The 13,573-nt window shown below is 36.4% G+C and overlaps 1 protein-coding gene across 1 annotated transcript in view; it reads left to right on the plus strand.

The window, feature by feature from the left end:
• Positions 1-13,573, plus strand: part of BTBD8 (BTB domain containing 8) — a 41,351-nt gene that overhangs the window by 21,191 nt on the left and 6,587 nt on the right. Inside the window, exons 10-17 of the mRNA XM_087732212.1 lie at positions 2,093-2,275; positions 3,099-3,236; positions 4,334-4,463; positions 7,011-7,072; positions 8,146-8,782; positions 9,162-9,249; positions 9,817-9,956; positions 11,110-13,467. Of these exons, the coding sequence (XP_087588338.1) occupies positions 2,093-2,275; positions 3,099-3,236; positions 4,334-4,463; positions 7,011-7,072; positions 8,146-8,782; positions 9,162-9,249; positions 9,817-9,956; positions 11,110-13,467 (3,736 nt within the window). The remainder of the gene's footprint in view (positions 1-2,092; positions 2,276-3,098; positions 3,237-4,333; positions 4,464-7,010; positions 7,073-8,145; positions 8,783-9,161; positions 9,250-9,816; positions 9,957-11,109; positions 13,468-13,573) is intronic.

Here is a 13,573-nt window from a genome sequence, read left to right on the forward strand (position 1 = left end):
TCTGTGCCTATTATAATATATCAAGATGCTGTGGTTACAGTTTGTGTTGAAATACGTGAGCTATCTTCAAGCTACCAGCATTTGCAGAACAGTCATGGCACTGTGGTACTTGGTACTGCTCCAGCTGTGTACCCAGCTTCTCCAGAAGACTTTTGCAGTCTGGACTAAAGTGTGGTTTGGTTCCCATTTTACTGATTTAAAAATTGTGTTGGTGGGTCTGTGCAAGATTCACTGGTATTTTATGGACTGAAGCCTACAAAGCTTTTAGAATTGCAAAGTTAAAACATAAAGCATAAGCCTCTTCTGCCCACAAAACAGTTCTGGTGAGTGATCATTTAACTCTGAGGTCTGAAGACACCCAGTCCAAAAACTTGTGGAATTCCCAGTGGAGTTTTTCACAGTCTGCAAAAATGCTTAAGGTTGCTTGAGGGAGGAAGAAGAAAATGTCTAAAATTAATTTTGCAGGGGCTACTGTATGTTTTATGATCCTCTTTTCTCTGCTGCTACAGTTCTCTGCTGTAAAACAGTTACACCCAGTTAAACAGTGTGACTCTACCAATCCTTTCATTTACCAAACTTGGAAATGTGAAAGTTAGTTAAAGTGGGGCAGCCACAGGGGAAGAAAAGGTGCAAAGGAAAGGAGATCGCTGACTGGAAAACCTCTGGGAAGCCACAATGATGAACACAGAAACATTAAAATGGGAGTGCAGTTTAAAACACTGTTCAGGTACTTGTTCCTGGTGTCTCAACTGCATGCAAGAAAATTACCATTTTTATAGATAAGTGGACTCCGCTTTAGAATGGTTAGGAAAAAAATACAACAAGAGAAGGAAAATTCAGTTAGAGCCACTCCTCAAAGTTGCTGATATAATCAGAAGTCAATGAAGGCATTTTATATTTCACTGGAAGTGTCTAATGGGAGTAAATGCTTATTGCCTTGTGAGCAGGGGTTGAATTCTGGACAATTCAAAAAGCTTGTAATTGAGTCCAGCGGGAGCAAGATCAAACCATAAGCATATACTTCATCCTTAATTTACCTTACATACATACATGCAAACTGGTTTTGCCCACAGCTGAGTAAAATAATAAAAAAAATAGTTGAATAATGGCTGGCCAGATTTTATGTTTAACTACAATACGCATGAAGAAAATCCTCCCTGCTTTCCACTTTGCATGGGACAAACATGATTATAATCTGAATTTACAGTAGGGTTTTTTGTGTAAAATAGTTATCTGAATTGTTGCTTTCTCCAGTGTTACTGATCTTACTGCATAATTTATCAGTGACCTGCTAGGTCATGTTGAGTAGAGCTTTCAATCCATTCTGATGTGAATAACATTAAATTGCAAGTTCTTTTTAAGTGATGTGTTAGCCAGTAGAAGTTGCCCTCAGGTACCATGCTGATGAGGCAAGGCAAATGCTTAGACAAGTAGGAAAGAACCAGAGGCACAGACCAGGGGAATAAATGTTAAGAAATCTGTTTGCTTGCTTTAAATGTAACTATAAACATAACAGTTACATTTCTTAGAGAAACGTTAGACAACAAAGAGGGTAAGTTCAGTTAAAACTCCATCTGGGAAGACAAATATTTGATGTCTGACTCCTTTAAACAAAGCAAAAGGATTCATAATTATGAAAATGCTTGGGTATTTATGTATCCCAAATGCCAGGCCATCCATACTCACCTAAAACTTTCACTTACCCATTTTATTCAAGATTTTATTACATCTTTCAGTGACCTAAAAGGTTTTCCTCTATTCAGTTTCTCCAGTTAACATTTGCCTTATTTTGTTCAGGACTGCAGTATGTAATGACACACAGTTGAAAAAAATACAATAAAAGCTACCGAAAACTTTACTGCCTAACTTGAGCAGGCAAAAGAGAAGCAGTAGATTTTTCTTTTTCTGCTTTAGTTTCGAAGGTAGGTATCATGCTCAGAATTATCAAAATCCAAATTTATTTAAAGAAGAGAAATTAATACGTGACTGGATCCTTGTGTAATTGTTCAGTAACTGAACAGAAGCCATTTTACCAGCAGCAATTGCTTAGGTGATTACTTGGCAACAGGCTAATTTCTGGTTTTATTTTAAGAACCACAAGAATGCTGCTTTCCTTTTGATGGAGAGTGACCGGCTGATCAATAGTCTTCCCCAAGTGAAATGGACAGAGGCAGCTGTGGCCTTGGCATCTAGGCTACAAGAAGAATGCGTAACATTTATTGTGGCAAACTTCCTACACGTAGTACAAAGTGAAGGCTTCTCTGTTTTGTTGCAGGTAAAAGTGCCCTCAAGTTATTGTATGCTTCCAAATAAATTGAATTATATCACACCTTGGGTAGTTCAGGCTGCTAAATAATCAAAATAGTTTCAACTTTTGCTTTAAGTACATTTCTGTAGAAAAAAAAAAAAAAAAGAAAAACCAAAAAGGCAGTGCTAAGCTTTTTTGGGGGATGTTTTTTTCAGTGATGTTTTAAAGCATATTAATACTTTGATACGCAGGGTTGATACTGCATTCAGGTTATGTGCCTCGGTTAAGCAAAAGTTCCAGTTCATTTAGTGGGACAGTTTCTGTATTGCAAAGAGATAAGTATATACAGAAGCTTTGAAAAAGCTTTCAGACTCCTGGAACAACAGCACGTAGTTACAAGAATGACTATACTCCTAATACTCATAATCAAACTTCTACTGATTTTTGTTGCGAGTTGCAAGAATGTGGCAATGCTGCAGGTCCTGGTGAGACCATACCTAGTCATCTAGCTGGTTCATTCCTCCCATGGAAGGTTTTGCTTTAATATGTATAGAGGATTAAAAAAACAATAGGGAGATGTTAAAACATTTTGTCTTTGAATCTGGAGTTGCATGTGGCTGTAAATTCATCGCAGCGTGCTTGCTCCTAAAATTTGGGATGATTTGCTGGAGGGCTGATTTGTTCGGGATGATTTGCTGGAGGGCTGGGGCTAGGGAATGGATACAAAGGAAGATGCTCAGCTTTGGAATACCTCCTGCACAGCGTGATAGCAGATCCTCTCTGCTCAGTAATGCATTTGCATATGAAGTACACTCTTGTTTTAAATGGCTGTCTTTTGTTGTTTCCTCAGGCACAGGCAATGAGCAGCAAACCTGACCTTCTAGAACTAATTTTTAATGCAATTGAAAAAAGTATTAACAATGAAAATAGCTGCTTTCTTCTTGTAGCTGTGGATACATTGTTGGACTCCACAAATGTGAAGGAGATGGTAGGTTTTTCAATGTGCGGTGTTTGCAGCAAAAACTATTCTGGTATTGTTTCATGTAATGGTTCCAATCAGATGATGTGGTTTGAGCTCAGGTGGCTCAGTCCTGCAATTGGGGTCACACAGAAAAGCATCCGCATAAATCCAAGGTCCAGCTGGAAGTGCAGAAAATGTTGGCATTTGTTTACCGGATATTAACACTTTTTTCTTTTTGAGAGAAACCCTATCTATGGCAATAAAAAAAATTGTTGTGTATTACTGAGAATGTAAGTCCAATGGGCACCACTGCTCTGTTGATCTTTACTATCACTTTAAAGCTGTGATGAGAAAAAACTTCTCAAAATGTTGCATTACCTTAAACTTACAGGGGAAGAGAGCTTATTCTCTTTCTCTCTGCGTATCTTTTCCCCCCTTTTTGTAAAAGTCATAGCTACGTTTGCTTTTGTTTAAGACTGTCCTCTGAAGCAAGGACTGCCTCTTAATCGAGCGTGTGGTTTTTTGACTGGGGGAGGTGTCGGCCTCCATGTGTGTAACATACTGTGTATATCCAGACAATCTAAATAATGATATTTAAGCTGTGGTTGACTGTAATGCTGGGGATAATTCATGAATAGTATGACATACTGATTAAAATCCAGAATGATGCTACAAGCAAAAAATGAAAAATAAATGCAAAATGAATTACTGCAATCTGGTGCTACTGTAGATCTTCTTGGTAAAAGCAATGAAAATTTAATCAGATACATTATTTTTCCCTAGAGTATTTGACCTTGTTGTGACACAGCTGACAGTAAAGAGCTATTATGGGGTTCATTTAAAAAAGAAAAAAAAGAAAGAAAAGGAAGGGAAAAAAAGAGCAATGTGGTGTTTTCTAGTGCTGTAGTACGCCTTGGAGTGACTTGGTTTTAAAGTATTGTAAAAATTACTGTGGTGGGCGATAATCCTTCAAAAACAGCATCTCCATCTACCAGGCCATTATAAAATATAAGTGATGACATCATTGATCTAGCTTAGGGAGTAAGTAGATTCTGAAAGGAATAATGACTGGTTGCTATGACAATATGCCCCTCGCCAGCTGCTGATTTGTTACTTGAACACAGGGTTTTACGTGCAAGATCCAGGCTCTGCGTGATAAGCTCTGGGTCTTCCTGGTTCAGTCTTTTTATGCTGTTCGTCACACAGAAAGCTGGAAGCTGATGAGGCCAGACCATCAACAGAAAATACAAGCAGGTATGTCTGGCATCAAATGGCATTAGAATTTTTCAGCGATCTGTTCAGTAGATAAAATGTAGGCGGTGTTGTGCAGCCAGATACAAATTAAAGCAAAATTTGTGATGCTCTAGGGCTTTGAAGTGGTATTTTAGAATAGAAGCGTGATAGCGTGCTCAGCTAGTTTCAAACATAGAAATCAGTAAGTCATTTTCTGTGAAAAGTCTCCCCTGCTTTTCTTTTTAGGAACCAAACCAATGTAGATTGATTCTATTCTTATTTACAGCTACTCTAAATTACTGAAAATATTGCAGTAGGATTAAAAACCTTATCTGTCTCATTTTTAAGGAGATAAGAACTGTGGATGAATGAAATGTGCACAAAGCAGATTATCCGTTCTATGACTTCAGTTTCTATCCTTTTATCGTTTTTTACATCATGTATAAATATTGCTTGTCTCTTGCATAAGGCTTATCTCGTGCACTGTGAGTAAATGCAGGTAGCTTGGCTTCACAGTTGTTTGGTATTGTGATATTGTGTATGCTGCTGCACAGAGCCCCTAAGGAGCTGCATAGTGTTCTCTCAAAATTTTAACAGGCAGCACTTCCAACAAAAAGGAGTTTTTGTTCTGAAGGTTTCTTTGTTTTGAAGTACACAAGTATTCTGAGGGTGCAGAACAGATGATGGAGTTCGGGTTATGGCTGAATGTTAGCTTTGGCAGTACAGTGTGATAAAAGACTGTGTTGAAGACTTCTCTAAAATCAAATCACTTTTGATTCAAAGGAGAAATACACGTTTTCGTGTCCTTTTTGTTAAAGACATTAGTAGCTATAATTATAAAATTGTTTACGCCTATAGATAGATGAAAATTTTATTCTACAATTACATGCTGAGAGAAATGCAGTGACAGTCTTTCTAAGCATTATTTAGGGATGTAGTCAAATAACATCTCAGTGCTACTGTATAAAACAGGTTTATGTTTTCTTTCTGGATTATAAAATCCTTCAGAAGCTGAGGAGCTGGCTTTAGAAACAAGGGTGGGGTTCTTTTTGTTTTGGGGTGGTTTATTTTTAGGAAGATTGTGTCCTTACTGTAAATAATGTTTAGGCTGCTTTGCGCTCGTGCTTTCAATACAAAAAAATATTTAAGACCAAGGTGTGCCTTAGTTGTCCAAACTCTATCTTGCCAGAAATTGATTTGTTTTCTTTTAGATTAAATTATAACTCAGAGCTAGCATACATTTTATATGTAAACAGATAGGCTAAAATGTTTGCATAAATGATCTGTTTTTAATTGCAGGCAAAATGATCACACAATACTGGTAGACAAATTTTAATCTTCAGGTGAAATATGTCTAGGATAACTTAAATCAACTTTCATCTTAAAGATTTCTGGTGATAGGTTATCTTCCAGAGATTTAACCTATATAGAATTAGAAGGCTATAATAGAGGAGGAAAAATGCCAAAAGAAGACAGATGATATTGTGCGTTTTTTCATTCACAACATGTCTTGTGTTTTCCTAGGCACAAGTTTATATGGATTTTATCTTAATATATTGGTATGTATTAATGTGCAGAGTCATTGCTAGAAAAAGGATTAGATCCCTGGGGTGCCATTTTCAGCATACCTTTTGTGTGATTTTTACAGACCTATATAAAAATTATTTTTAGTACCTTCAGTAAGAATTCAGCAGAATTTTTCTTTGTGTTATACACGGATACATTTTTTGTATGTATAAATAGTATGTCAGAACACGAGTCACTGAATGCCTGAATTTTTTAATACAATTTTTGCAAAACCTTTTTTCAGCTGGAACATTAATACAAACAAAAACGAAAACTTATCGATTCTGGGTCTGTACAGTGTCTATAAATATCCTTTTTGTATTCTACAAGCGCAATTGATTTAAAGGCTTTATTGAAAAATGCTTCCCTCCCAGAGTAGACAAGTCAAAAAAAAAAAAAAAAAAAAGGCATTCACTGCCTGAAAATTCCACATGACAATCACAGGGATAACTCTCATGACATTATGCTACATGCTAGCTAAAGAGGCACTATGATCTTACTGTGTACATTTTGATATTTTGACTTTACCACTTTTGAAAACATAATTTACTTTAATGTAATTAGTCTCCTCTTTAAATAGTGTAAATAAATATTCTAGAAATTACAGTACATCACTTTAAAGTCATTAGTACTCTAAATTTGAAGGTCTCTTTGTATATTGTGTACACTTTCAAAGGTCTCTGTGCGCTGCAAGCTTTAAGTGAGCTCAGCTTGGATAAACAAAAGTGTGTCTTACTATGGAAATGGGGAAACAGAAGAGTTGAACAACTTGCTTGTGGCCATGTGACATCATTACAGATACCACATTTTTTGTTCTGAACATAAAACCACGTATTTCCACTTAACGTTTGCCATGTCACCAAAATCAGCCTTCCTAGAATAATTACAGGACCCAAAGAACTGCTTTCTGATTTCAGATTATGTTAATTGAGTAGGCTGGATTATTTTCTGTCTCCTTTCTTTCCTGCTAAATAGTAAAGAAACTGCTTGTTCCTTTTACAGCTGCATTTGACAAGGGTGATGACCGAAGACTTGGCAAAAAACCTGTATTCACTAGTTCTCAGGTAAACATTTATATCCAAACGTTAAAAATACTCAGAAGCTTGCAAACAGAACTATTTTCATCATGTGTTTTAAATTCAATATTAATTTGTCATATTATTTAATGGAACTTGCTTTTGAAAAATTTGTATTTCTGCAGAATCAGCAATGTCCATTACTGGAAACATCTTAGGACTCAGCCCATGCTCTGCTGCATTTTCAAACAGATAAGCTCAAATAAAAGACAGGAATTTGTGTTCAGAATCTCACATTCCCCTGTTGCTATGTAATGAAACTGATCTGTTTCCCAGAGCAAATGGTTTGCTACTGAGCTAATGAATCTCTGCTATTTTCACAAGCCACCACAGCACTGAGTCTGTTACACTCCCTGCCCTGAAAAAATATTTTTAGGGCCCTCAACATCTCTTCTATTGAGAGAGACACTCAAAACTACATTACTGTTTGGTAGAAAAACAGTATGGGTTTCACATGATTTGACAGTGTTGGATACATTGCAATGACACTGGTATCAGAAAGATTCCATTTCATGCACTTAATTCTCCATGTTTCAGTATGTATCTTTACCTGAGAGTATTGTCACTTACCTGGTGGATACACTGTTGGTAATGGTTAAAAACATCACATGTATTATAAATTAATTTTTGGTTTTATGTCTGTAGTAATTCATAGCCTTTATTCCTCTTTGGAAAATATGCACATATAACTCAAAAAAAGTTTTCTTTCTTCAGCAGACGCTAATAATATAAATAAATATTACAGAGTAATTTGTCCAAAGTAAAAGTAAAACTCTACTTAGATATTTCTATATCCTCTATATAAAGCAGTATTTCACATGAGATTTACTAGGCACTCTAGTTATTTCTGGTACTCTCATATCTTTGAAAGCCAGCAATCTGAGCTAAAATATAATTTTTTTTTTTTAATTATTTCTGTGCTGAATCTTGTTGCTTTAGATTCATGTACTACTTAAAAAGTAGCCGTGTTTCAGAAATGAAAGATTATGGATAGTTTGGTGTTATAAATGTCTTCTTTTTTTTTTTTTTTTTCTTCCCCTGATGCTTTTTTTTTTTTCTAGCTAAACAAATCTATTACTGAATCTGGTGGTATAAGGAATACTTCCTGGACAGAACACAGCAAGAAAGATTGCTGGAGAGATTCTTCCACTAATCAGGATAAAATGAAATCTGATGGATTAGGAGCATCTGGACATACATCAAGCACCAACAGAAACACTGTTAATAAGGCTTCAAAGCATGAGGATGTAAAGGGGAAAGATGGCAAAAAAATAGTTTCCAAGATTACTAAGGATTCAAAACCTGGGGAAAAAGCTGCTTCACCAAAGGCTAGAGCTGTTATAAAGACAAAAATAGAAAATAATGGAAATGTGAAGGCTGAAAGCGTGCTTGCCAAGCAAGATACAGAAAAGACATCATCTGCAAGTGGACAAAAAAATTCAGGAAGTGGCAAAGGACTAAAGAACCATGAAGGAAAAATTGCAGGTGCCAGACCTAAAGTGCTGACAGTAACCTCAAGTGTGCAGATCAAAACAAAGCCATTGAAAAAACCCACAGGGAAGGAATCTCCCTCCTTAGTGACTGTGGCAGGACCTTCCAGCAAGTCAGCAAACTCAAGCATAGATATTCAGACTGCCAGTGAACAGACAGAGGAACCCAAAGAGGATAAATTGGTAGAGGAAGGGAAAAAACAGACTGGTAATTCTCTCTCTCTCTCTCTCTCTCTCTCTCTCTCTCTCTCTCTCTCTCTCTCTCTCTTTTTTTAAAGTCCCCTTCTGGTTTCTCCCAGGCTGGTCATACGCTGAAAACCAGCCTGGGAAGCTTTAAAAAAAAAAAATCTACTATGGATTGATGAGTAACCTTCCTCCCCTGTAAATTAATATTAACTTGAGATAAGAATATTAAATTAACTAACTTTATTTTATGATCAACTGATAGCCATATAAAATGGTAAGTTTTACAAATTTAGCATTTATGCTGTTTTCAATAGCTGATATTCATATATTAGAATTTTTTCAGTACTTTTATATGCAATGCATTTCCCCCTATAATTAACTTTGAATTTACTTTACAATAGTGAAAACAAAGTCATCTGTGAAGACACCAAATGGAGTCACTAACAAAAAAAAAAAGACTGAGCTTGAAGCTAATACCACAACAAGCAGGTATGTTACAAATCAATATGCTGCTTTACACACGTGTGTGTGTATGTTTGTGAAAACAGTTTCAGGTGAACTATTAAACTTACTGTTAAGTCAACATGTTCTTTTTAATCTGAGGATGGTTGTCTATTGCATGTTATTAGCAAAACAATTTGAGTTAGCTACTGGAAACATTGCTGTAAAGATAGAATTGGTTTGGCTTTTGTGTTGGCTTGTTTCATGCTAATCATTTTTAAATTGTTATAGGTCATTCAGAGTTCTGCACACTGGAACAGTTAGTGACTACACAAGGTGTTGTAAACTTATCATTTCTGGGATGGCTTAGATTAAACTGGACAGGAGGGCAGCTGAAGCACTGTGAAATTCTGAAATGAGTTGTTTATATGTGTGTATATATATAAAAAACACGTATACACACAGGTTTTATTTTCAAGAAGTATACCTTTTAGGCTGCATTTTCAATGTTTATATATGTGCATATATAAAATACATATATTGCTTGTTTAAATATAATTAAACATTGCTAGATCTTAAGCTTGGAAATAATGGGATGTAAAAATTTCTTTGCAGTCTGACAAAAAAATCAACTGGAAAAGGGTGTAATGAACAAAATGTACAAGGTGTTGTAAAGAAAAAAGGGAATGTGAGTAGCAATTCTGCAGCACAGCAAAAGGCTCAAAACACACCTACTAATTCTCCCAAGAACCAAGGTAAAGTTTCATACAGCAATGAAATGGTCTGCCATTTTTATGGAAAGCTTTTTTTTTTTTTTTTCTTTTTTTCTCAGTGCAAGCATTTGGCAAAATCTTCTGAACAATTCTGTTTATTTTCCATGTTTCACTTTTGGTGACAATCCTAAACTGTAAAATGCAAATGAATGTGTGTCAACTTCAAAATATTTAAAAGATGGTCTTCACTGCCAATTGGTGTTTTCTTCTGCTTGTTTAATCTGCTTTGCAGAGTCTTTTATTTGCTGATCCCCTGCACTTCTGCACTTGGAACCATGACTGAGTTGAACAGAAATTCTGTAGGTCATTTATAATATGCATCAAAGATCTGGACTGCAGACTTCTTCATGAACTGTTAGTTTATGCCTTCCTTTTTTGCTGATCCCCCCTAGGGGTAGCACTGCTGATACTGACCTACCCCATAAACGAATACTTGATTTCAACAGCTATTTATATCAAGTGCGGGAAATTACACTGTAGACCACAGAGAGGAAATCCTGCATTATAAAGATAAAAAGTGTTAAGGATGGAGCTCTTTTTAATCCCATTTGGACTTGGCACTTACAGGGGCGGGGGGGTTGAATATTCAAGTTACATTATCTTAAATGCATTATGATATAGAAAACACAGGTCCTGTCAATTTGTGGTCATTAAAGATCTTGCAGTATTTTCTGACAGAGCAGGGATATTAATTCTGGTATTCTAATCACATTATAACTAATGTAATTCTTTTCTGCCTACTTTCATTTCCTCTACAATATAAATTTAATATAGTACTCATCACTTCCTGTGCTAAGCTGCTGTGCAGTGTTTCTATGCACTATTAGATAGCTGCCGCTTTCTACTGCAGCGATGACTACTTCAGTTGCAGGTTGAAGTAATTCCTTTATGTATAAAGTGCTTTAGTTTTAAGGGTGGCATATGTAAATGCAAGGTGGTATTTTTGTCTGGTATTAGTTTAAGATCTCAATTCTTAATTGTTTAACAAGCCTTAAATCCTTTAGTTACATAAAAAGTTGAGTAACTTGCTTCTCAACATAAACAAACACTAACATAAATTTGGTGAATATACTTTGACTGGAATATACAATCTTTATAGTCTTTTTTTTTTTTTTTTTTTTTAACCGCTTGTTAGGACCTCAGGGGGAATCACCAAATTCACTGAAATCAGGAATGTCTCCAAAACATACTGAAGAAAAAAATGTGTCACAACATCTGATTCAGACAGCACTCCCAGAAAAACATCCTTCAGCCAAGAAGAAGAGTGTTAAGCAGTCACAAACACCTGTAGCAAAAGCCACTGCAAAAACAACACCTAAAACTCCAGCTCCATCAAAGCACACTGAGATTATGAATAATAAAGACCCAAAACCGAAAACAGCTGGGCAATCTGTATTAAAATCTCAGTCGTCTGCCCAAAAACATTCAAGGAGTGAATCTCCTGTTGTCCAGAAGAATGTGCACACCTCTGAGCACGGAAGTTCAGGACAGAAACTTGAAAAAAACACGGCTGATTCTGTGGCAGGTCAGCTTCATGACAATAATGAATGCTATTCTGCAAAGCAAAGTGAATCTTTAAAATCTGTGACGGAAAGTAGCAGCGAAGATAAACTGCTGGCGTCCTGTCAACCTAATAAACAAAAATTATCAGAGCCTTCTGAAAATGCGGGATACAAAATACAATCTGAATCTTCTTCTCCTCTAATTACAGAAGAAATTACTTCTAAACCGCATGTTCCACTGCAAAATGAAATGGAAGCAAGACAAATCTGTGGAGATCAGACTGGAATTAAACAGATTGAAGATACAGAGAAGGATGATAATACAGCTGAATTTCACTGTCATGCAGAGTCTTCCAGTGATGAATACTCAGACTTTTCCAAGGAAACCAATCAAAAGGCTACTGCTTCAGGAGAACTAGCGAAACATTCAAAAGCAGCAAAAGTCTGTACTGAACAAAGTGATAAATTAAACTCTGAAACAGGTCTTAACTATGGTGAAAATGCTTTACCAAGCTTTTCCAGAACGTTAACCAATAAAGAGGATGAGACATCATCTCCTCAGATTCATATGGAGCGATTTCTTACAGCTGATGAGCTGTGTGATACATCAACCTTGACTGAATACAGATCAGCTACAGCAGATTTAGATGATGTTTCAGAATGTTCCACAGAACAAATAACAGAAAAATGTTCACCTAGTTACACAGAGCCTATAGATCCTGCAGAAATGCCAGAAAACCATGAAAATGCAGAAATTCCCTTCATGGACCACTGGAGTACTGCTGCAGTAGATCCAAAAGAGAGTCCTGAATCAGATACTGGCAGTGCAACCACATCCTCTGATGATATAAAACCAAGATCAGAAGATTATGATGCTGGAGGCTCTCAGGATGATGAAGGATCCAATGAAAGAGGGATTTCTAAATGCAGCACTATGTTATGCCACGATTTTCTTGGAAGAAGCAGCAGTGACACAAGTACACCCGAGGAATTAAAAATTTATGACAGCAGCCTAAGAATAGAAGTGAAAATGAAAAAAGAGGGTTCTGATCTTTTCCGTGTTAATTCAACGAGTGATGATGAAATACCAAGAAAAAGACCTGAAATTTGGTCCCATCAAGAAAGTGCAAGGACCAATACCAGGGAAAGCAAAAGTTCTACTTTTGGCAACGCACAGTTTACTCAGGAAGCAGACCAAGTTTCTTCTTCTGCTGATGAAACAGAAGATGACAGATCTGAAGCAGAAAATGTCGCAGAAAACTTTCCTCCATCAAATGTTCCTACTCAACAGTTCCAAGGAATTGATAATTTAGCTTTTGAAGATGCAACAGAAAATGATACTGCAAGTCAAGAGTTTTCTAAAACTAAAAATTTCAAACGATCTGTTTTACTTTCAGTAGATGAATGTGAAGAATTGGGATCTGATGATAGAGTGGAAACTCATACTTCGCGTCAGCATTCAATAGATTCCCTTACTCCTTCAGAAGTATTTGACAGTGTTTCTCAAGAGCACCATGGAAAGACTTTCTATTCAAGATACTCACTGGAAATTGAAGATGGATTCCTGGATTGCAAACAGCATAAGGATAGAGACAATAGATCGGATAGAAGTGAAAGTCCTCTCCTACATCTTCATGGCACTGAAATCCCAGGGGAAGAGAATCCAGGTGCTTCAGTGACTGAAGAAAATTCCCCAGAGAAAGTCTATTCAGCAGCTAGTCCATGTCCAGGAGAAAAACAAAAAGTAAATATGAAGAATGAGGTGGCTAGTGAATTTCACCAGTGCAATAAATACTTAGACAATGACGCAAAATCTCAAGAAAGACCATGTCATTTGGATCTTCATCAGAGGGAAACTAATTCTGATGTGCAAAAGAGCAGCTCTGCAAAACCTGTAGAAGCCAGTAAGAATCAGATACTGACTCAGGAAAGTCAAGTGAGAGACAGTGAACCAGCAACTACTGAATGCGCTAATACTGATTTACTTCCAGGTAATGTACAGAAATAGAAACATTGTCATTCAAAAACAAATTAGTAGTGAAAGCTTTGGCAATTTGTGTGGAATCCTGAACTGAAGTAATTTTGGCTGAAACTATA

The sequence above is a fragment of the Nipponia nippon genome, unplaced genomic scaffold (genome assembly GCF_047370975.1).
Source record: "Nipponia nippon isolate SJK-2023a ecotype South Korea unplaced genomic scaffold, ASM4737097v1 scaffold_5, whole genome shotgun sequence".
Lineage (NCBI taxonomy): Eukaryota > Metazoa > Chordata > Aves > Pelecaniformes > Threskiornithidae > Nipponia > Nipponia nippon.